We start from the raw sequence: 23,947 nt of genomic DNA on the forward strand, positions 1-23,947 counted from the left end.
GCTGTCTAGTGGGGTGAGACCAGGAGGCTGCTAAACACCCTCCAGGCAGGGGACGGGCCTCACAAAGAGCTGCCTGGTCCTGGCGGCCGCAGCGCTGAGGCTGAGCCCGACCGGCTGCCAGGCAGCAAGGGTGCTGGCGGAGCAGAGCGTGGGGGGAGCGTGTGCACGTCTGTGTGACACCACCCCGCAGAGAGAAGGCAGGTGAGGAAATGTGATGCTCATCCGACTTCCTGCTTGCTAAATTATGTATTTTTTGTCTTGTTTTGAAGGCATTTGAAAACTCTGCTTTTAGAAAGAAATCCCATCAGAATGTTACCCGTGGAGCTGGGTAAGTGTTAACAAACAATGAAATGAAGGATGGGTTAAAGTGCAGCCTTCTGCAGCCACCAGAACGCGCAGTGGGCACACAAGCCTGCCCCCACGCGGGGGACGCAACTGACGCCCTCTGCTCTATCCCTCTGGGCGCCGGGACAGTGGGGTCACGGGGCTGCCACCGTCACGCTGACGCCCTGCCTGTGCACACACGTGTGAGCGCTGCGGACGTGGGGCCCTGTGGTGCTCAGGGGGCGGCATCGGGGCCCTGTGGGCCCAGGCGCCCTCCCAGTCCAGCTGCCCCTCTCCTCGGCCAGCAGGGTCTCTGTTCGTCCTTCTTTGCTTGCTGTGAGACCTTTCCCACTCACCACCCCTGCCCAGTACGTGTTCAAAGGAGCTTCCTTTCAGACTCCTGCTAAGCTTCTGCATTTGCCTCGTCCCGTGTGTATTCTCAGTGACCTGGCGTCTGGGGCTCAGCACTGCGTCCTGGAGGTTTATCCACGTGGGCGTGGATGCCTGGAGTGTGTTCATCTCTGTTCACTTCCCATGCGAAGGGTTCTTCCTCCTGCCTGGGCTCTGTGCCTCCTGCCTGGGCTCCCGGGCGCCTCCTGCCGGCCTGTGTGCTGCTGTCTTGCTGCATTTTGCTCCCAGGCGTGGGCTGCCTCCAGTGGACACTCCTGACTTATTTACGTTTCTCACACGGTCACCCTCTGCTGCTCTGCACTTCTTGAAGTTTCGTCTTCCAAATGGGACATCTCTGTTGGTGGGAAGAGCTTCTTTTTGTTACACCGAGTCTTGTGGTAAAGGGTTACTGTTACTGTTCAGCCACTGAGTCGGTCCGGCTCTCTGTGACCCCGTGGACCGCAGCACGCCAGGCTTCTCTGTCCTCCGCCGTCTCCTGGCGTTTGCTCAGATTCGTGTCCTTCGAGGCAGTGACGCCATGCAACCATCTCGGCCTCTGCCACCCCAGGTTTTCTCACAGGTCATCTCCATCTCTCCTTCCCTGTTGAAGGGTGTTTTAGCTGCGTGTGTGGGAAGCCAGACTGTGGGGGCTGAGCACTTGGAGATGCCCACGCTGCAGTGTGGATTCCATCGTCTGTTCAAAAGTTAGCGGTTTGGAGAGAGGGAACGTCTTTTCTTCTCGGGCTGCTCTGAGTTTTCTTTTTCCGTTTGGCTTTCAGCAGGTTGCCTGTGGTGTGTCTGGGTGGGGTTTTCTTTGTGTGTCCGTTGCTCAGGGTTCGCTGCGCTGCCTGAACCTGCTGGTTGATGCCTTTCATCAGATTTGGGGAATCCTGGGGCCGCTGTTCTTTCTCTGGGTGTCTTGTCCCCCCGCGTGCCTTTTCCTCACATCCGGCGCGCCTGACGGTTACGTGTGGATCCGCCTCAGATGCCTTGAGCGCCCTTTCCCAGCTCCTGTCCCCGCTCTGCGCTCCACCGCGATGGACTCTCTGTTGGCCCGCCTTTGAGTCCATCGGTCCCGCCTTCTGCTGTGTTCAGTTTACTGTTAAGCTCATCCGTTCTGTTCGTGGTTTTCACCTGAACTTGAGATTGTGGGTGGGGTGGGGCTGGGGCGGGGGGATAATGACCAATTCAGGTTTTAAATCGTTGCAGGCCAGTTTGTGTGCTCTATTTCTATGTGAGTCCGTTCTGGAAGGCCCCCCTTTCATCTGGGGCCGTGAAGGACAGTCGGGTGGACTCAGAGGCCGGATCAGCAGGTTTCCTCCAGCACCTGGAGCCTGATGCTCACGGTCTTCCGCCACCGTTGCTCTTGGCAAGAATCAGCCAGCCACCTTGTGTTGTCCAGTTGCTCAGTCGTGTCCGACTCTTTGCAGCCCCGTGCACTGCAGCACGCCAGGCTTCCCTGTCCTTCACTATCTCCCAGAGCTTGCTCAAACTCAGGTCCATTGAGTCGGTGATGCCATCCAACCATCTCATCCCCCGTCACCGTCTTCTCCTCCTTCCCTCAATCGTTCTCAGCATCAGAGTCTTTTCCAATGAGTCAGTTCTTCGAAGCCAGTGGCCAAAGGATTGGTGCCTCAGCTTCAGCATCAGTCCTTCCAGTGAACACCCAGGACTGATCTCCTTTAGGATGGACTGGTTGGATCTCCTTGCAGTCCAAGGGACTCTCAAGAGTCTTCTCCAGCACCACAGTTTGAAAGCGTCAGTTCTTTGGTTCTCAGCCTTCTTTATGGCCCAGCTCTCTCATCCAGACACGACCACTGGGAAAACCAGGCCTTGTGGCTGGTTCCTTTACATAATGACCTGTTTCCAAGGTCATTTTCCTGGTCTTTCAGGAACTGCACCAAGTCGTCCTCAGTGTGAATCCCTTTGAGGGTCTTGAGAGTGTAGGTCAACGAATGTGGTTGCCTCTGGGGGCTTTTGGGGCGTGGTCTCCTTGGGCGACTCTTCCGCTCCTTTCTGTGTCTTTGCTCTCCTTACACACGTTTGCACACCTGCCGCTGTTCCACAGTCTCTGGAGGTTCTGCTCTGGTTCTAACCCTTTCCCCTCTGTCTTCGGATGGAGACTTTCTGCTCTTCCACCTTTGAGTTCACTCACTGTCTCTCCTCCATCTCATGCCTGCTGCTGAGTCCCCCCAGTAGATGTTCATCTCAGTCTTTGTAATTTTCAACTCCAGAACTCCGCTTGCTTCGTTTGTGTAGTTTCTACATTTTATTGACATTTGTTGAGTCATTTCACTACATTTTCCTTTAATCATTCAAACGTGGGTTATTGTTGTTTTCTCATTTCTTTGAACACATGTAAATGTCTGTTTTGAAGTTTCTGTGTGCTGAATCCGGCACCTGGACCAGCGGGAGACAGCCTCTGCCGACTGTGTTTCCTGAGTCTCCGTCCCATTCGCCTCTGCTCCTCCTTTTCTGTATGACCTGTAGTTTTTGTTGTTGTTGTTGAAAATAGGTCTTTGAGATAGCATATGGCAGATCTTTGTATTTTGGTTTTCACCAGAGGGCTGCGGTTGCCGCTTCCGTTTCCGTATTTAATTAATCACCACCATGGTCTTCATCCGCAGAACCCCTCTCCCCTGCAGAGATTTTTTTTTTCTGTTAGCAGATCTCAGACATCTGTCCTGACCTCTCGCCCCAGATCCTCAGCCGGCTTTCTTTCCCTCGTGTTGGGGGCCGGGCTGCCCTGACCTGCGGTTCCCGCCGGGCGGCGGTGCTGATGGCTCTGCTCTCCCGCAGGGAGCGTGACCACCCTGAAGGCCCTTAGTCTGCGGCACTGCCCCCTGGAGTTCCCGCCGCCATTTGTGGTGCAGAGGGGGCTGGTGGCCATCCTGACCTTCCTGCAGATCTGCGCAGCCGAGCACGCGGCCCCCCGTGACGGCTCCCCTCAAGGTGGGTGGCGCGATTGTTACACGGCCCCCCGTGATGGCTCCCATCAAGGTGGGTGGTGCGATTGTTACACGGCCCCCCGTGGCGGCTCCCCTCAAGGTGGGTGGCGCGATTGTTAGGACGCGCTGACGCCAGCGCTCTGTGACACCAGGCCCCAGGGAGTCACGCAGGGTAAAGGCGCCTGGCATGTCCCCGGCCAGACTCGCACAGACCTCCGTGCTCACTCAGAGCCGCGTGTCTTCCTGGTTCCATGTGAATGGGTTTGCATCCTCAGTGCCCGTCACTGGGCTTGTCGAGGGTGGTTTTGGGTAAAAGCCCACTGGGGTGGTTCGGACGAAGCCGTCCTCACCTGCAAGCCCCCACGAGGTGACCACCCCAGGAGTCACTTAAAAATACACCAAATGACCACTCGAAACAGCGGTTTGCATTTTCCTGCTTTCGTTGTTTCCGAGCCCCGTGGGGTGATAGTCAGCGTCCGTTTACAGTGTTTCCATCTGGCCCTTTTGCTTGACTTTAAGAACCATCTCTGCTGGCCCCTCTCCTCCTCTGTTTGGTGTTGTGCCGGGTCCAGTTTGTCTCCGACTCTGAGTCAATTGTCCACAAGCGAATTGGACACACATTTCTCATCACTTCTTAAGACTTTTTAAAGCATGTCTTTGCCTGTTTTGAAAACTGTTTTTCTTTAAAAACCACACCAACCCCCAGCACGCTGTGGTCGGGATCAGGTTGTCCCAGGCTCACACAAGCCGCGCGGTGCAGCCACGGCGTGCCCCACTCGCGCACCCTAGGGTTCCCACGCGAGGAGACCGCGGCCAGGGCTCCGAAAGGCCGGTGCTGTCGTGCCAACCTGTGAGCCCAGGCGTTCACCCGCCCGCTTTCCAGTCTCCCCGAACACAGAGAGCGGCCTCTGAGAAACAAAGTCCTGACCGCTGACGCTGAACGTACTGTTTAGAATTTAACATTTTATTGTGTAGTTAAAACTCATTGTCTTTCAGTCCCATTGTATTTTTTATTTGTACTTTTACAAAGAGGGCTATGTTGGTTCTTACATAACAGATGCATGATCAACTGGGGAAAAGGGTAGAAAATGGTAAATCAATCAGGCCGAAAAGCTGAAGATGAATTTGCTTTGTACCAGAAGGTAACTTGAACAGACTAAGCTCTCTCAGTGTGTTGAAGAACGCCAGGGGCCGCTGATTATGGGGAGTGTGCTGCGGGCTGAGCCTGGGCTTGGTGGGCGAGCCCCCCATGCCTAGTCCAAAGCAGGCCCAGGCCCCCTGTCTGTCAGTCAGTCAGCACATCGGGTTCTGCCCCACCAGAGGCCATGTGAGGCCAGATGACCCCCGTCTGGGGTGCCGTGGCCCTAATGCCCGATTCGGGCTCTGGTGCCCCTCGGGATGAATATGTTTGGGGCCAGTTTTCTCACTTGACTTTGCTAGAGATCAAAGTGTCTAAAGTCAGCAAAAGGGCTGCAATTAAAAATGACAGGTTTGTGGGTTGAGCATCAATTAGAAGCAGATACTAGAAGGTCTAGATGGGGAAAATATCTTCATTTATCTGGACTTATGTGCAGTGTGAGGGCCTGGGGCACAGGAACCACCCCAGGCAACTCTACACAGGGAGCCCCCCAGCCCTCTCTGTGCAGGGAGAGGGCTCCAGGCAGTGTGTGTCTCGGGCGTGGAGGTGCAGTCTACTAAAACGGCCTTTTGTTCGCTGTCCATTTCCCCAGTTAAAAAGATGACCGTAAGGGACCTGCCACAGCCCCTGTTGGACTTACCCGAAGAACGCGTGCCTAACCAAGAAACCGTTCGTTCTCAGGCGCCAAAGGGAAGCGCGGTAACAGGAAAGGCAGGCTTTTCCCCACCTGTCGGAACACTAGAGCCACACGAGCCCGGGAGGCCCACCGAGCCCCTGGAGGACTGGCCGAGCGAGGACGAGATCCGGCGGTTCTGGAAGCTGCGGCAGGAGATCGTGGAGACTGAGCAGGCCGGGGCGCTGGGGAGCCAGCTCCTGCCGGCGGAGCTGCCCCCCGGCCTCAGGGCCGCGCTGAGCTCGGGCAGGAAGCCGCTCCCCCACCCGAGGCCCATCTGCAGGTGAAGGCAGGAGGCGAGGCTGGACGCGGTTCGCGCAGGTCGTCACGGTATTCTGCGAGGCCCTGTGACGATGTCAGGGGGACGTGTGTCCACACCACCCTCCCGAGACGTGGCGGGTGCCTGCCCTGGTTTAGGGTTCAAGTTACCAAGACGGGAGCGGCCAGGGAAACAGGCTCAGAGCAAGAGGTCACGGGAGAGAAAACTCATGCCATGTGTGTGTGCGTGGTGTGCGTGTGTGTGGTGTGCGTGTGCACGCGGTGTGTGTGCACGTGGTGTGCATGTGTGTGGTGTGTGTGCATGTGGTGTGTGTGTGCACATGTGTGTGTGGGGTGTGTGTGCACGTGGTGTGTGTGTGTGGTGTGCGTGTGCACGTGGTACGTGTGTGCGTGGTGTGTGTGTGCGTGGTGTGCGTGTGTGTGTGGTGCGTGTGCACGTGGTGTGTGTGTGTGGTGTGCGTGTGTACGTGGTACGTGTGTGCGTGGTGTGCGTGTGCACGCGGTGTGTGTGCACGTGGTGTGCGTGTGTGTGGTGTGTGTGCATGTGGTGTGTGTGTGCACATGTGTGTGGGGGGTGTGTGTGCACGTGGTGTGTGTGTGTGGTGTGTGTGTGGTGTGTGTGTGCATGGTGTGCACACATGTGTGGATGTGTGTGTGTACAGAGAGAACATAACCCAGTAACAATGGCGAGCACAGCTCATACGTGGGCGTGGGTGGTGACGTCACGTCCAGGGCACAGGACGGGGTCCGAGGTCAGTCGCCTGTGGCCACGTGGACTGTGTGGACACTTGCCCCACGAGTCTGTGGTGAAAGTCTGCGGCGAGGCTGTGAGCATGGGCCCGTCTGAGCTGACAAGGCTGGTCACTGTTGGAACATAGAAGAGCTTAGATCTGCAAGAGAAGGGCACACGTGCTCACTGCATCGTCACTTCGCCCGTTCTGTGGGTTTGAGACTTTCTCAAAGGAAAGCATCGTTGGAGGGTCATTGCCGTGGGGAGGGTCACTGCCTGGCCGTGGCTCTGGGCTCACAGCACAGGGCTCCCAGCAGAGGCCCCAATGACCTGGTTCATCTAGGTCCATGCCCACCTTTTCCCACAGCAGCACAGTCACGACCTGGCCTGGGGAGGGGGTGGAGGTCACCAACCGTGACCATCGGGGTTTCCGCAGGCAGCCACCCGCGGCCCCGCGCTCACCCCCAGGGGCTGTCTCGGGCTGCGTGACGCACTTGGCTGACGACCCCATGTCGTCATAGGATGAAGATGCCTTCTTTCCAGGGCGTGCTGCCCGAGTTGGACTCCACCCAGCAGGCCCTGGTCCGTGCCAGCCAGCTCGGGGAGAGCAGGAGCTTGGCCCTCCAGGAGCTGCGGGAGAGGCAGGCTCAGGAGCAGAGCAGGAGGTGAGGTTGTGGGGGGCATGCTCAGGGTCAGAATGAAGTGGGGGCGCCATGGTCAGGGGGTGCCTGGGGTGAGGGGGCCCCCGGGGTCAGGGGTGGGGGCACCCTCGGTCGGGGGAGTGCCAGGGGTCTGGGCTTCGCCGAAAGCCATCGTGCTGTCCCCCGTGGCTGGGCGCGGCCCCTCGTCTACTGCCAGCCCGTGTCCCCCTCTGCTTCCTTACTCTCCCCCAGTCTGTCTTCTCCTGTTCGTCACTGGCTTCGGGTCTTAGAGTAGCGCGCTGTCCGTGGGCTCATCCTGCCCCTACCCCGGGGTCTGGGCTGACTCGGTCGGCCTCGTGGGGGGTCACCTTGGTCCCATCCTCACTGTCTGCCCTCTGCCCCCCAGCCCCGCCAACTGCCTGTCTCCACTGCACTCTGGGCCCCCAGAGACCGCCTAGCACCACCGGACTGCCTCCAGCGTGCCGGGTGCCCCCACTCTGGTTGGGTTTGGCCGGTGAGGGGTCTGGCAGGAGGTCAGCAGGGAGAGAGGGAGGGCAGGGTCTCTCCGCTCCCCCTGCCCGGGGCTGCGGTGGGCACAGCCTCTCCTCCTAGCAGGGCCTGCTCTGGCCCCGCGGTCCTGCCCTGCCTTGTAAATTGTCAGCCCACCTGAGTGTCTTCTCTCAGGACCCTCGGGCAGAGAGGGTTCGCAGAGCAAACGTTCGGATGGGCCCGCGCGCTGGTCCTGGTCCAGATGTGCTTTTCTCATCGGGGTCTGTCACCTTCGGGGAAAGACGGGTGCTGCCAGGCACTCAGACCTGGGCAGGGAACACAGCAACCCTGCCCGGGGCCCTGCACCCCATGACTGACAGCGTGGCTGAGCGAGGCGGTGTGGCCTGGGCTCCCCCGGGCTGCCCTCCCGTCTCCTGGGTGTCCGTCCACCTGGGTGCCGCATGGAGCCAGCCGTGCCCGCACTGTGGCCCCCACGGTGCCCCCCGCCCCCTCCCCATCCAGGCAGGTCTGCAGGAGTGGCTGCCCACAGCCCCTCCTGAGCACCTCTGCCTCCGTCGCTCAAGGCCCCACCCTCTGGCTCAGCTGGGTGCCGGGCGGGGGGCCCAAGAGGCAGGGCAGACGAAGGTCGGGCTCCACGGGGCCCAGGGCGCCGCCCGCCCTCTCCGAGCAGCTCTGGAGTGGGAGGGTGGGTGGCATCTCCCTCCTGGTTCTCTGCGTGGGCCCGAGGCCAGTTGGTGCCCGCTGGCCCCGCGTGGGGCCTCTCCATCGGCCTGGCCTCCGCATGGCCGCCGGCTGTCTGTGCTCCTGCAGCTCCCCAGGACCTCGGTCTGTGCCTCTTAAGGAGTAGGTCCCTTGCAGCCCATTTCCTGAGAGGCGACAGGGACCCCCGAGAGGTGTCCCCGGGAGGTGACAGGCAGAGGCGCCTGCAGTCGCAGTCACGGCTTCCTGTGGGCAGCGGCTCGGGGCTGGGGGTGGGCAGCCCGCAGGTGAGGAGGCTCTGTGCAGGTGCAAAGGGGGCACCTGGTCCTCCCGGGAGGCATGGAGGTGGGCTGCGAGGACAGCCAGCCTCTCACTGGGCCTGGGGAGGAGCAGGCCGCTGAGGGATCCCAGGACGGCACAGCCCCCAGAGGAGGGTGCAGGGCAGTGACACCTGCTCTGCGGGGACCCAGGCCTGAGCTGCAGGAGTGAGGGGTGACCGAGCCACAGGGAAGGGGCCTGAGCGCCCACAGGGAGCTCCCGGGAGGCAGGGCGGTGGGGGAGCCGGGGCGGGGAGCTGCAGGGGACGAAGTGCTCTGCTTGGAGCACAAAGCCCATGCCTCCCTCAGGCTGGAGCCCAGGACAGAGGCCTTGAAGGGCAGAGGCCAGGAGCGCAGGAGGGCCCAGCACCGTGACCCTGAGGACGGAGGGGGTCTGGCGCCTCTGGGCTGGGGCCCAGGCCACGGGAGGGCTCTGCCCGGAGAGGAAACGGAGAGCCAGGTCTGGGGGCCGGAAGGGTTCGCCGGAAGAGTCAGGACTTGGTTCAAACAGGCGAGTGGCTGCCTGGGCTGGAGAACTGGCATCCAGGGCCGGAGCCCAGCGTGTGAAGCCCCCGGCCCGGCCATCCCAGCGCCACAGCTGCAGCCTGGGCAGAGCTGGGCTCTGTTCAGCCGGGAACCTCCCGGGCGCAGTGCCCGGCACCACGGAGGCAACAAGCCCCAGGCATCGTCCGGGGTTTGTGGTGCATTGGGTTATACGCTGCCAACAGCCCAGCCGCGGGCGCTGGGTGGCAGAGACCGGGCTCAGGCTCCTGGCGAAGCTCAGGCGTCCCCCTCCAGCCGCATGCAGACCTGTGAATGCCTGAGGCCTTGGCTTTGGAGGTCACGGCCCCAGTTGAGCCCTCCTGGAAAGGGCCCTGATGCCTCAGCGGGCAGGGGCTGGCCAGGGCCAGACTGGTCCCTGCCAGGAGGTCCAGACAGACTCAGAGGCGCCAAGCGCTGCCCAGGAGGCCTGGGTGTCCAGCCGGTGTCTGCGCTCTGGGGGGGGGGGCCCGGAGTGACGGGCTTTTGTGTGAAGCTCTAGAAATGACCGTAGAAACGCTGGTGAGCTGAGGGCCGCTTTACCCACAGCGATCACGTTCTTCTGCCCCCCTCCCCGGCCCCCCGCCTCAGAGACAAGCGAGCTTTGCAGGAGTGGAGGGAGCGCGCCCAGGTGATGAGGAGAAGGCCGGAGGAGCCCCCGAGGAGGAACCCGGTAGGTGGGGGGTGGGGAGGGGGCGTGTGTGGAGGGGAGGGGGCACCCACAGAGGAGCCCAGTAGGTGGAGGGCGGGGAAGCGGCACGCGGAGGGGAGGGGGCGCCCACAGAGGAGCCCGGTATGTCGTGGGGAGGGGAGGAGGGGAGGGGGCGCCCGCAGAGGAATCTGGTAGGTGAGGGGCGGGGAGGGGTCACGCGTGGAGGGGAGGGGGTCGACACCGCAGAGGGAAGGGAGGCGGTGGGGAGGGGGGCTGGCTGTGTCCAGGTGAAGGCGTGAAGGCGGCCTGCTTTGCAAAGCCCGTCAGCTTGCCGTCCTGTCCCTCTGCCACGGTGACCTCATGCAGAAAACAGAGACCACCAGCTCGTCCACCCTGTCCCCGCCTCCACCGGCCACCCCCCTGCAGCCCCGCTGCCCAGCCTCCCAGGAGCTCCCTGTGGGCACTCAGATCGCTTCCCCGAAGCTCAACCCTCACCTGCCTGTATTTCAGGCCTGGGTCCTCCGGGAGTGGGCATCACTGCCCCGCAGCGTCCTCTGGGGGGCTCTGCCATCCTGGGAACCCCCCACCGGCCTCCTCATTCCCAGGCCCAGTGAGGGCTGTCCTCACCCCCTACCCCACCCCATCCCTCCCACGGGCCATCGCAAGGCCTGGCCAGTCCTCTCGCCCTCCCCAAGTGGCTCTGTCCTGGCGTCCAGGCCTTATCACTTGCTCTGCTTAGGGCAGCCTTGTGTCTACAGCCCCCTGCCTCTGTGCATGAGACCCCCAGTAATGAAGTCACCCTGCCCCTTCCCAGGGCCCCAGGGCCCCCCTGCAGCCCATCGGCTCTGCCCAGGGCCCAGCCCCCCAGGTGTGTCTTCAGAGCGGGGGTGGGGCTGGTGACCATCCCCCTCGACCTGCACAGGCTCCCGGCTCCAGGCAGCTGCAGGCCGAACTGTGTGGGCGCCCTGCCCCAGGAGACCGCCTGGCTGGCCATGCGGGACGCGCTGGCCTGTTGTCCCCCTGGAGTCCCTTGGCCTCCCCTGCTCCCTTCTGCAGGCACTCAGCCCGCCTGGGTGCTGATCCGGCAGCGGAAGGGCTTGTGATCCTGGGCTCAGGGGCCCCAGGCTGAACTCCGGTCCGCAGTCCAGGCCACGGGCCACGAGACGGGCGGCAGGCCTCCTCCCCTCCCCCGGGGCCCAGGAGGCCCATTTCCCCTCCCCCTGCACCCCCCGCCCCCCGAAGCCTCTTCCTGGTGATGAGGGCACCTCCTCCTAACCAGGGGCACAGAAGGGATCGTCAAGGTGACCCCCAGAGGCCAGGGCCCCACCGCGGGGCTGGATTTAAGCATCGTTGTGGCCTTGGTGGTCATCGGATGGGGAGCCGCCACGAGTCACTTGTGCCTGAGTGCCCGTAACAGACCACGTGCCGTCTGGACCGCGGTTAAGCGCGTGGTTCAGGGGCGCTTAGTACAATCCCGGCGCTCTACAAGCACCACCTCGTCCATCTGCAGGGCCTTCCCGTCTTCCCAGACGGCAGCTCTGTCCCCACCCTCTGTCTGTGTCTGGCCCCTGGGGCCCCCGTGAGTGCGGGCTCCCTGCGTGTGCGCCGTGACGGTCACTTCACTGAGCACCGTGTCCTCAGGGCTTGTGGGCATCGTGGCCTGTGTAGCACCCCTTCCTCTTCAGGGCCGAGTGACGCTCCATGTGTGGACGGGCACTTTGCTTCTCTGTCCATCCAGCCGCGGCCACTGGGTCGCTGCTGCCACGGGGCAGTCATACCCAGGGTGCGGTATTTGCGCGCTCCGGGCATGTGTTGCTGGCGCTCGCTGCCTTTTCGCATGCTTCCCCCAGCTGGAGATGACTTCCGTGGTGCTGTGCAAGGAGAAGCTCGGCCCATTCTGTATATTTTGTGTTTTATGGAGAAATACGGCATCTCGTCACTCCATTCCTAGGGTTCATAGCCTAGGGATTGAAGTGTCTGTAAACCTGGAGTAGCACTTTGCCTCCTAAGTTAAATGTAACAACACTGACGCTAAAAATAAGAAGCTAAAAGCGGAAGCATTTTTCATGGCCTGAAATGCTATACAGTGAGGTCACTCAGTCGTGTCCAACTTTTTGCGACCCTGTGGACTGTAGCCCACCAGGCTCCTCTGTCCATGGGATTCTCCAGGCAAGAATACTGGAGTGGGCTGCCATTTCCTTCCACAGGGGATCTTCCCAACCGAAGGATCGAACCCAGGTCTCCTGCACTGCAGGCAGACGCTTCCACCTCTGAGCCAAGTCAAACGATGGGGAGATTACTCGTGACGTATATTTGTAACAAAAGGTTAATATCTATCATGTAAAGAAAAACCACAAATAGGTTTTTAAAGAGTGCAGCAGACAAACAGGCAAAGGGTAGGACAGGCAGGTCGCAGACGACACCCCGGAGGCAGAAAACCCACAGGAGCCGCTCGCGCCTCGGCGCTCCAGCTGGAGACAGTGGCCAGCACGCTCAGGGGCAGCCTAGAGAGAGGGGGCCGTGGCTGGCCGGCTGCAGGCTGTCCGCTTCCAGGAGCATGTCTGGGAGAGTTAAAGACACTAAATTCTTGGGAGACTTCCGGGGGCCTGTCTCAGAGAAGTAAGAGCAATCGTGTGGTGGGCCTGAGGGTGGGAAGCGCGTTAGCGGCCTTCCGTGTCATCTGCAGGGGGGAACGTAGGCAGAGCTGGGAGCTCCGTCCACTGCATCCCCCGTCCCTGTGAGCTTGGCGGAGGGGCCAGGCCGGGCTGGCCCGCAGGGACACGGGAGCGCCCGGCCTCCCAGGGCTTGGCTGTGGGCTCTGCGGGGGTTGCCGACGTCCTGTCCACCCCGACACTGGTCAGGAAGCTTCCTCTGGCCCAGGCAGGGGTCCAAGCCTCGTGACTCACCACCCGCTTTTTTGAAAGCGTGGTGTCCTCGTTTCTCGTGATGCTCTGAACCCAGCGGCTTTGTCAGTGACCTTGGAGTCCACGCACTGTACGCGTAACAGCAACGCAGGGCTGGGGATGCAGCCAGAATCACACCCTTCGCACCTTAAAGGTAAAAGCAGGTGTCTGCGTGTAAGGAATGCCCACTGGACCTGGCGCTTGCTCGGGGGCCGCGGCAGGAGGGCCTGACCCGTGGCCCCATGTGTGCAGCACCCCACCCCCCAGGCAGGAGGTTCTGATTCCGCTGTGTCTGCGGCAGCTGCCCCAGCGAGGGTTGGGGGATGGGGGAATCGGGGGTGGGGGGAGAGGAGAAGCTGGCCGGCTCCTGCCCCCCCACCCCCAGCCTCCCCCAGCCTTAGGCTCCTTCTGAGGTCAAGCAGGTGCTGCTGGGCTGGAGATGGTGACGCAGGTGGCTGGCCTGGTGACCCACTTAGAGGTGACCTGGCAGATTAGCCCTGCGTGACCCCCTCGCCGCCCCGGCACCCCCCCAGCCTTCTCCCATCAGACTCACCCAGTCCCTGCAGCAGCTGTGTGCCCCCACACACACACGGACACACTCGCACACTTCATACGCAGACGCATTTGCACACTTCACACACACCCACACAGTCCCTGCACTAGCTGGGCACCCTGCCGCACAGACACACTTGTACACTTTACACACACAGATGCACTCGCACACTTCACACATACAGACACACTTCATGCACACAGACACACCCACACACACACACACACCCACACAGTCTCTGCAGCAGCTGGGCACCCTGACTCACACACACGCACTCATACACTTCACACAGACACACTCGCACACTGCACACACACAGACACACACAATCTCTGCAGCAGCTCTGCCCCCTGACACACACACACTTGCACACTTCACACACACTTGCACACTTTACAGACACACACAGTCCCTGCATCAGCAGTGCGTCCTGATGCACACACACACTCACACACTTCACACACACAGAGGCACTTGCACACTTCACACACACACACACTCACACTTCACACACACACACTTCACACACACGCACACACACACACTTCACGCACACAGACGCACTCGCACACTTCAGATAATCAAGGCTAGGCACCCTGTGCTGGGGGGTCAGTCTGGTTCTCAGGGGTCCAATGCGGGGGAGGGCAGCTGCAGGCAGCGCCGGGTGACGGCTCTGCCATGTTGCCACTCGCGTCCTGGTTACAGGGCTGCAGAGCCCCCAGCTTGTAGCCCTGATGGCAGAAATCTTTCAGGTCCCTGCCAGGAGGAAACTGCTGCAGGATGGCTGGGTTGGGAGGCGCGAGGTACAGTTCTGTGGGAGCCCAGGGCACCCCAGCAGAGCAGCGAGAACGCACCCCAGCAGCAGCGGGCTGGGCACCTTCAGGAGCGCAGGGTCTGCACAGAGCCGAGAGCACTGGGCGTTCGTGTGGGAGCCCAGGAGCTCAGGGCACACACTGGAGAGTTCCACCCAGGCGTCCAGGTGTGGCCAGCGTGAGGAGAAGGGAAAGGAACGTTCTGGAATGGAAAACCCAGGAGACAGGAATCAGGCAGGACAGAGGACGGCCGCTGTGGGCAGGTGGACGAGCAGACTCAGACGAAACACCCCAGGCCCCGGCGGCCAGGGGTCCAGGGGAGGCGCCCCCAGGCCCCAGAGCTGATTCTCTAGCGTTCAGAGTGCTGTTCAAGCACACTTTGGGTAATGCCCTAACCCAGACGTTTGAAGGGATCTGTTGTTTTCGAGATGAATGCCAGTGGTCTGTGAAGTCTCTTCTTGTCTTATTTTGTTTTCGGCTGCACTGGGTCTCGGTTGCCGGGTGCAGGCTTCCTCTAGTTGCCATGAGCGGGGGCCGCTCTTCACTGGCGCACAAGCCTCTCACAGCGGCGGTTTCTCCTGTCACAGAGCCCGGGCTCTGGGCGTCAGGTTCAGGAGCGGTGGCCCTCCGGCCTTTCAGCACGCTGTGGCACGCGGGCTCAGCTGCCCCGCGGCATGTGGACTCAAACCCGTGTCCCCGCACTGGCCGGGGGATGCCTATCCACTGTCCCACCAGGGAAGGCCTAAGCCGTCCGCGAGTCCTTACGGAACCGCGTGGCCTTCATCCTGCTCTCGCTGGCCCCTGCACAGGGCCCCTCTGCCCAGAAGAACCTGTCGCGGCTGCTTCCGGGGAGGGCGGAGAAGATGTCCTGCTGGAGACACTGGATGGTCACTGTCCGGAGCTTGTGGGGTCCCTGAGAGCAGTCGGGGCTTGCCGGCCTTGGATCGGGCGGCAGGGGGCTAGGTGGGGGGCACCCCTAAGCCCCACCTGTACCTGCACACGCGTGGGGGCCCGTGAGCTCGCGTGGAGCCAGAGGCCCGTCTTTTCCGACGGCAGGGCTGCTCCCACTTCCCCCGCGGAGTCGGGCATGAGCCGCTCGCCAGCTTGACTCAGAGATGGAGCACGGCCAGGAGTGTTGTGCCCACCTCCGGGCCGGGCCGTGCCCTGCGCTGTAGCCTCGCCCCCCACCCCGTGCCCGCCGCGGTTGGGGCCCCAGCGTGAGGGGCGCGAGCGTGCTGTGCCTGGGGCTGCCTTGGCATCAGTGGCTGTTTTCCTGAAAGGCTCTTGCTGCGTCTTCCAGGGGGCGGCAAAGATAGCCTTTGCCACGGACCCGAGAGGGAACGAGAAAATACTGAAGAATCCGCCTGGAAGAGTGAAACAGAGCAAAGAGAAGCCACTGTAAGCACGCCAGGAAACGAGGGTGGCAACCTCGTCGGTGGCCGGGCGTGAGTCCATCCTCCTGGACATGGCCCTCCGCCCACCCCGATCACCGACCCCTGACCTCTCCACGGGCACCAGCTCTGGGCCGAGGGCCCTGGAGAAGGTGGCTGTGCTGTGACCTGTGGGTGGCAGTGCTGTGACCTGTGGGTGGCAGCGGGCTCTTTCCTCCGTCATCCTGGAAACTGGGAAAGTGTCCCGGGTCCGTCAGTGGGTTGACGCAGCCATATGGGGGTCTGACCTGCAGCTGAGGAGTTGGTGGGGGGTGCTCGCACATCTGGGATCCCTCGTCGCCCCCATGGCCCCTTAGCAAGCCCACAGTGGGCCACATCTGTGCTCAGACACCCCGCCCCATAGGCAGGACTTCCCAGGGTCTGGGGTCTGAGATGAGGGCAGTCAGGCCCCTCGCCGTGGGGTCTGTCCTGAGGACTCAGGCGGCCACTGTACTTGGGGCGGGAGTCCCAGGGCCCTGGCACGGGTGTACCCCAGGCTCTAACACCCTCCCCACTGCGCTCCCGATGTCCTGTGGGGGACACGGCCCCGGGCCCCGCTGAGCAGACCCATCCAGCGTCACTCTGAGGCCGTGCTCTATTCCTCTCTGAGGAATTGTTAAAACCGCGCGTTCCCTCCAGAGACAGACACCTCCTGCTTCACAAGGCGCTGAGTGCAGTGTCCTCGGTGTGTAATGTCTCACGTGAACCTGAGGGTTTAAAGTACAGCAGGTCCGGCAGGAGGGGGCACGGGAGGCAGCCTGTCCCCTGTGGGTGGGCGCCCGAGGCGGGGGGAGCTGCCCCTCCCAGCCCGGGGACAGAAGGTGCTCCAGGGTGGGCGGGCGGACGAACAGCTCCGTCTCCCCACACCCTGTCCCTGCAGTGGCCTCCGAGGGCAGATTCTGGAGGAGACGCTGAAGCCCCAGGCCCAGCAGCTGCAGGCGCGGAGGAGCAGGTTCCGGGGGCTGGCCCCCCTCGAGGACGTCGGGAGGGCCGCCCGGGACGTGCAGATGGTGAGTGTCCATTGAAACCCGGAGAGGGCCACACGGGCTCTGACCTTGGGTTTCCCAGGGTCATGGGGTCGGAGGGCAGGAACGAAGCGGAAGCAGCAGGTCCTGAATGGACGAGCCCAGGGGTCTCCCTGAGCCTGAAGACACAGGCCCCGGGGGGGCAGATGTAACCCATGTCTCTGGTGGCGCTGTCCTGGGGGAGGGGTCTGGGAGGGTAAGGGAGTATGGGAGGTGGGACGGAAAGGAGACCCCTGCACGATGCGCGCCAGCCCTCTGACAGGAGGGGGCTGCTCTGACGCTGGCCCCCTGGCTCCCTCATTCTCCATCTCACCATTTCCTGGTCCAGCCTATGTGGGGCGGGGGACAGGGGGGAAAGGAGACCCCCATCAGAGGGGGCAGGTTTGCGGGGTGGGGGTGGGGGGGTGTGGAAGGGAGACCCCCAGCAGAGGGGGCAGGCTTGTGGGGTGGGGGTAAGGGGGAAGAGAGACCCCCAGCACAGGGGGCTGAAGCTTGCGAGGAGTGGGGCCCTCCCCTCGGGGGGCAGCTCCAGGCCCAGGGCACAGGCTCTGCCCTCACCATGCCTCTGCGTCCGGGCTGACCTGAGTACCCATCTGTCCCGAGGCCCGGAGGCTGCATGATGAAGTTCTGAAGCTGAAACTGAGGTCGGCCTTGAACAGAAACCACCAGTGTGCTGCCCTGCCCGGGAGCCTGTCGCTCAGGCCGGCTGTGTCCCGGCCTCAGAATATATTTTTTAACCCAAAGTACTAAGAATCTGAACGTGTTTACAGACGCTACTGACAGCGCCTTCTCACCTGGAAGACGGCCCGTGGCTCGCGCCCTCCCAGGGCACCTCCTGGCGCAGAGCTTGAGGGTCTGTGTGTCTCCATCCCTCCATCCACACGTTCTGAGACCAAGGGGGTCTGAGCTGCATTAAAGGAGAAGGTGGTGACAGGCACGCGGCTCCGTGTCCATCGGTCGATGGCGGGCACCTTCCTCCCCTTGGGGTCCCCCACCCCTGCCTTTGGGATCCCCCACCCCTCCAGGGCCCCCCACTCCGCAGGCCCCCCCCCCCCGCTCACAGCAGGGAGAGCCCATGACTGACTGTGGGTGCCCTCCTCCTGCCTGGCTGTGTTGCTCCTCTCCCCAGGGGCTGCCCCTGCCCCCCCAGACCCGTCCCAGACCCCCGGGGGGCCATGTGATGACGTGAGGTGAGGGCTTGATCTGGAAAACACCTCTGATTCTAACTGACAGACACAGGGCGACTCAGAGTCTCGGTTTCTTCTTGTGTCAGTGTTGGCAGATGAGTTTCTCGGTGACTCTTTCCCTTGCGCCCAGGTTGTCTGGTTTATCAGCATGAAATTCTTGGTAATCTTCTCACTCGGCATTTTCTCAGTCGCTGAGGACCTGTAACGTGTCCCCTCTCACTGTTGATGAGATGCCGTCCTCCTTAATCTTGCCAGGGATCATCGCCCCTGTTAGTCCTTTGAACAGTCGCCGTCGGCTGTGCTGAGGAGCTATTGTGTTTTCTGTATCACTGGCTCCTGTTCTCCTTGCCTCAGCTTTCTGGGTTTGGTTGGTGCCTGGAGGGAACTTTCCCACCTTGACTGCGTCGGAAAGGAAGGAGCATGTGAAATCCGTCCCCGGGGCTCCCAGCTCAACAAGCCGGATGTGTCAGTGACTTGCTGCCGTGTAACAAGTCGCTGTGAAACAAAGCAGCTGGGAAAGTAGGTAAATAATAGTGAATAAGTGTAGTGCGCGTCATTATATAGTGTGTAACATCTGAGAAGACTCTTGAGGTCCCTCGGCCTGCAAGGAGATCAAACCAATCAATCCTAAAGAAAATCATCCCTGAATGAAATTCACTGGAAGGGCTGATGCTGAAGCTCCAGTCCTGTGGTCACCTGATGTAAAGAGCCACCTCACTGGAAAAGACGCTGATGCTGGGGAAGATTGGAGGTGGGAGGAGAAGCGGGCGACAGAGGATGAGATGGTTGGATGGCATCACCGACTCAATGGACATGAGTTTCAGCAAATTCTGGGAGATGGTGAAGGACAGGGAGGCCTGGTGTGCTGCAGGGTCCCAAAGAGTCGAACGCAACTTAGCAACTGAAGAGCAACAAGTGGAACACATTGTTAGATCCAGTCCAGTTCAGCTGAGTCGTGTCCAACTCTTCGCCACCCCATGAGTCGCAGCACGCCAGGCCTCCCTGTCCATCACCAACTCAATGTCATGTAACAATAATCAATATCTATTCTCTCTCCGGGTTCTGAGGGTCAGGGTTGGAGCAGCTGGGCTGGTGTTCCTGGTACACTCGGGCCGTGGGAGGGCCCGTGGGGTCTGAAGGCTGGGCTGGAGGGTCTAGCTTGCTGTGAACCCCAGTCCTGTGACATGTATGGAGACGGGCTTTACAGTTGTGACACGACTTCTGTTGGGAAATGTTCCGTGTGACTCGACAGGCATCTGCTTGGCGGCGGTTGGATGTGGTGTGTACGTGTGACAAGCCGTCCCCTGCATCTTCAGGGTCTGTTCATCTTGCCCTGTCTGCTGGGTGCCACTTAAGCCGCGGCGGTGGCCGTGCATCTCCCTTCAGCTGTGCCGGCTGCTGCTGTGTGGCGTCTGGAGCTGTGCTGTTCGATGCCCGCACATTTAGGATTGCTTTGTCTTCCTGTTGAATTAAGCTGTTCATCATATGAAATATGTCTTGATTTCTTGCTCCATACCTCCTGCCTTAAGGTCCCTTGTGCCTGTCACTCACCCAGGTGCCACCGCGGCGCCAGAGGCGTTTACACCCCTCATCCAGTCTTCCTGGGTCTTCTTATGGAGAGAACGTCTCAGGTGAACCTCTTATGTTGGGCCTTTCTTCCTTTCTCCAGCCTGACAGTCTCTGTCCTCTAATTACAGTGTTTGATCACTTACGGTCATATGGGTGATTCTAAGACTCCCATGTTGATATTCATTGGAAGAACTGATGCTGAAGCTGAAGCTCTAATATTTTGGCCACCTGATGTGAAGAACTGACTCATTGGAAAAGACCCTGATGCTGGGAAAGACTGAAGGCAGGAAGAGAAGGGGACGACAGGGGATGAGATGGTTGGACGGCATCACCGACTCAATGGACATGAGTCTGAGTGAACTCTGGGAGTTGGTGATGGACAGGGAGGCCTGGCCTGCTGCAGTCCACGGGGCCGACTGAACAGCAACATGTTACTATTTGTTTTAATGAGTCTCATGTTTCTGTTCCTGTATTCTTCCCTTGCTGTTCTCTGGTGTTAAATTTTTTTAATATAGAATTATCTGAGGCTCCCCTGGTGGCTGGGGGCAGAGAATCTGCCTGCCAGGGCAGGAGGCACGGGTGCAGTCCCTGGCCTGGGAAGACTCTGCATCGGAGCCGCTGGGCCCACGTGCCGCACCTGTGGGGCCTGTGCTCTCGAGCCCAGGAGCCTAGACTGCTGAGCCCGTGTACCCCAGAGCTGAGCTCCGTGACGTGAAGCCCCCGCTCACCACAGCCAAACATGCAGCAACGGAAACCCAGCACAGCCGAATAACTGAGTAAGTAAATAAAAATTATAAAACGTGCAGGTCATAAAAAAAAGAACACAAAACTTCGTGAACTAGAAAAAAGCATCAATAAAGCAAGTTTTGAAAACAATTTTTTAAAACACTATTTTTTGATGTGGACCATCTTTTTAGTCTTCATTGAATGTTTGTTGCAGTCTTGCTTCTGATTTAGGTTTTGACTATTTTGGCCCCAGAAGCATGTGAGATCTTAGCTCCCTGACCAGGGATGGAACCCGCAGCCCCTCCATTGCAAGGCGAATTCTCAGCCACTGGACTACCAGGCAGGTCCCTAAAACCATTTTTTTTTTGGAAAATTATTTTAAAATTTTTATCTGAGGAAGCAGAGAGGGAAGGGAAGGGAAGCTGTGGGGTCGGGGACACGGAAGAAAACACACATCTAATTTTCCAAAATGAAGAGAGAGGGTAAAGGGTCGTTAACTCTTAGCGGGTGCAGAGCGCAGGGAACTTCGGCTGAGCAGCAAGAAGAGCGGAGGGACTCGCCGGCCAGCAGGACAGACAGATGCAAGGACGGAAGCATATCAGCCATCACGCGGAGCTTTTCTGGGGGTGTCAGTATCGCAGTTTATCTTTTAAATTAATTTTATTGGAGTACAGTTGTTTTACAGAGCGTTAATCTCTGAGGTGTAGCAACCCGCTGTATGTGCGCGTGCGTCCACTCTGCTTTGGATTCCCTCCCTCGCGAGGCCCCGTCGCCACCAGACGCCGAGCAGAGCTGCCTGAGCTGCACTGCAGGTTCTCGTCGTTGTTCAGGTACTGAGTTGTGTCCAGCTCTTTGCAACCCCATGGACTGCCGCACGCCAGGCCTCCCTGTCCTTCACCATCTCCCGGAGCTTGCTCAAACTCGTGTCCATTGAGTCCGTGATGCCATCCAGCCATCTCATCCTCTGTCGTCCCCTTCTCCTCCCACCTTCAATCTTTCCCACCATCAGGGTCTTTTCCAAGGACTCAGTTCTTCACATCAGGTGGCCAAAGTATTGGAGTTGCAGCTTCAGCATCAGTCCTTCCAATGAAGATTCAGGACTGATTTCCTTTAGGATGGACTGGTTGGATGTCCTTGCAGTCCAAGGGACTCTCAAGAGTCTTCTTCAACACCACAGTTCAAAAGCATCAATTCTTCGGTGCTCAGCTTTCTTTATAGTTCAACTCTCACATCCATACATGACTACTGGAAAAATCATAGCTTTGACTAGACGGACCTTTGTCAGCAAAGTAATGTCTCCTTTTTAATATGTTGTCTAGGTTGGTCATAGCTTTTCTTCTAAGGAGGAAGCGTCTTTTAATTTCATGGCTACAGTCACCATCTGCAGTGATTTTTGGAGCCCCCCAAAATAGTCTGTCACTGTTTCCATTGTTTTCCCATCTATTTGCCGTGAAGTTAAGTGAGCCTTAGAAAGCATCACTATGAACAAAGCTAGTGGAGGTGATGGAATTCCAGTTGAGCTATTTCAAATCCTGAAAGATGATGCTGTGAAAGTGCTGCACTCAATATGCCAGCAAATTTGGAAAATTCAGCAGTGGCCACAGGACTGGAAGAGGTCAGTTTTCATTCCAATCCCAAAGAAAGGCAATGTCAAAGAATGCTCAAACTACCACACAATTGCACTCATCTCACACGCTAGTTAAGTAATGCTCAAAATTCTCCAAGCCAGGCTTCAGCAATACGTGAACCGTGAACTCCCTGATGTTCAAGCTGGTTTTAGAAAAGGCACAGGAACCAGAGATCAAATTGCCAACATCCGCTGGATCATGGAAAAGCAAGAGAGTTCCAGAAAAACATCTACTTCTGCTTTATTGACTATGCCAAAGCCTTTGACTGTGTGGATCACAATAAACTGTGGAAAATTCTGAAAGAGATGGGAATACAGACCACCTGACCTGCCTCTTGAGAAACCTATATGCAGGTCAGGAAGTAACAGTTAAAACTGGAAATGGAACAACAGACTGGTTCCAAATAAGGAAAAGAGTACGTCAAGGCTGTATATTGTCACCCTGCTTATTTAACTTATATGCAGGGTACATCATGAGAAACACTGGACTGGAAGAAGCACAAGCTGGAATCAAGATTGCCTGGAGAAATATCAATAACCTCAGATATGCAGATGACACCACCCTTATGGCAGAAAGTGAAAAGGAACTAAAAAGCCTCTTGAGGAAAGTGAAAAGAGGAGAGTGAAAAAGTTGGCTTAAAGCTCAACATTCAGAAAATGAAGATCATGGCATCTGGTCCCATCACTTCATGGGAAATAGATGGGGAAACAGTGGAAACAGTGTCAGACTTTATTTTTGGGGGCTCCAAAATCACTGCAGATGGTGATTGCAGCCATGAAATTTAAAGACGCTTACTCCTTGGAAGGAAAGTTATGACCAACCTAGATAGCATATTCAAAAGTAGAGACATTACTTTGCCAACTAAGATCCATCTAGTCAAGGCTATGGTTTTTGCAGTGGTCATGTATGGATGTGTGAGTTGGACTGTGAAGAAAGCTGAGCGCCGAAGAATTGATGCTTTTGAACTATGGTGTTGGAGAAGACTCTTGAGAGTCCCTTGGACTGCAGGAGATCCAACAAGTCCATTCTGAAGGAGATCAACCTTGGGATTTCTTTGGAAGGAATGATGCTAAAGCTGAAACTCCAGTACTTTGGCCACCTCATGTGAAGAGTCATTGGAAAAGACTGTGATGCTGGGAGGGATTGGGGGCAGGAGAAAAATGGGACGACAGAGGATGAGATGGCTGGATGGCATCACTGGCTCAATGGACTGAGTTTGAGTGAACTCCGGGAGTTGGTGATGGACAGGGAGGCCTGGCATGCTGTGATTCATGGGGTCGCAGAGTCGGACACGACTGAGCAACTGAACTGAACTGAACTTAATGGGATCAGATGCCATGAGGTTAGTTTTTTGAATGTTGAGTTTTAAGACAGCTTTTTCACTCTCCTTTTCATTTTTATCAAGAGGCTCTTTAGTTCCTCTTCGCTTTCTGCCTTTAGGGTGGTGTTATCTGCATATCTGAGGTCATTGATATTTCTCCCAGCAGTCTTGATTCCAGGTTGTCCTTCATCCAGCCCAGAATTTCACATGATGTACTCTGCATATAAGTCAAATATGCAGAGTGACAATATACAGCCTTGATGTACTCCTGTCCTGATTTGGAACCAGTCTGTTGATCCTTGTCCAGTTCTAACCGAAGTATTGGAGTTCCAGCATCAGATGTGTGTTAGACTGAGTAGTACATGTCTGTCAACCCCAATTCCCCAGTCCGTCCTGCCACCCTCCTCCCTTGGTTCTCTATGTCTGTGTCTGTTTGTGCTTTGCAAATAAGTCCATCTGTATCATTTTTCTAACCCACAGTTAAACAATACTATATGATTATATTGAACTTGCTAATGCCGAGTTGTTCTATTATTTAAAAAAACAACCCACCGTCTGACAGTCTGACTTTTCTGCTGTTTCTAAGTCATTCTTACAACACAGTGATTTTTTCACAAAGGTTGAGCTGTGCGGAGTTTGGTTTCCAGATGGCACTAGACCCCATGCAGCCTACAGAGGCCACGGATGGTGGCGGGGGGGCGCGCAGCTCACTGTCTGTGGAACAACAAGTGTGTGTGGCTGCTCCTGGGTCACCGGGCCTCCTCAGGCCAGTTCCCTCATCACTACCCGTCTCCCCAGCGCACTCCGCGGTCGTGGTCCCCCACGCGGCCTCTGTGGCGGGTGCCTGGCCCTCTTCAGGCTTCTCGGGGGCCCCAGGCCTCCCCGAGGCTCGGGCCGCGAACCAGCACAGCACGCGTCCCCGTGTGCCCTGCACGGACTCCATCACAGGCCG

At 58.6% G+C, this 23,947-nt stretch overlaps 1 protein-coding gene across 13 annotated transcripts in view; it reads left to right on the plus strand.

Annotated features, from left to right (window-relative positions):
* LRRC27 (leucine rich repeat containing 27) overlaps window positions 1–23,503 on the plus strand; it is a 31,765-nt gene extending 8,262 nt beyond the window's left edge. For 6 of the 13 annotated variants that reach the window (XM_042238903.2, XM_042238900.2, XM_042238906.2 and 3 more), the window contains 8 exons: window positions 270–328; window positions 3,514–3,666; window positions 5,393–5,756; window positions 7,004–7,147; window positions 9,739–9,862; window positions 15,410–15,507; window positions 16,420–16,549; window positions 17,168–17,501. In XM_042238903.2, coding sequence (XP_042094837.1) covers window positions 270–328; window positions 3,514–3,666; window positions 5,393–5,756; window positions 7,004–7,147; window positions 9,739–9,862; window positions 15,410–15,507; window positions 16,420–16,549; window positions 17,168–17,314 — 1,219 coding nt within the window. In that variant the 3' untranslated portion in view covers window positions 17,315–17,501. Of the gene's footprint in view, window positions 1–269; window positions 329–3,513; window positions 3,667–5,392; window positions 5,757–7,003; window positions 7,148–7,529; window positions 9,863–15,409; window positions 15,508–16,419; window positions 16,550–17,167; window positions 17,502–19,448 lie in introns of those variants that run through there. The other 7 variants (XM_042238905.2, XM_042238902.2, XR_009598071.1 and 4 more) reach the window with 6 other exon arrangements.
* Window positions 23,504–23,947: the final 444 nt, after the last annotated feature.

This window comes from Ovis aries, chromosome 22 (assembly GCF_016772045.2).
Source record: "Ovis aries strain OAR_USU_Benz2616 breed Rambouillet chromosome 22, ARS-UI_Ramb_v3.0, whole genome shotgun sequence".
In the NCBI taxonomy this organism is placed as follows: Eukaryota; Metazoa; Chordata; class Mammalia; order Artiodactyla; family Bovidae; genus Ovis; species Ovis aries.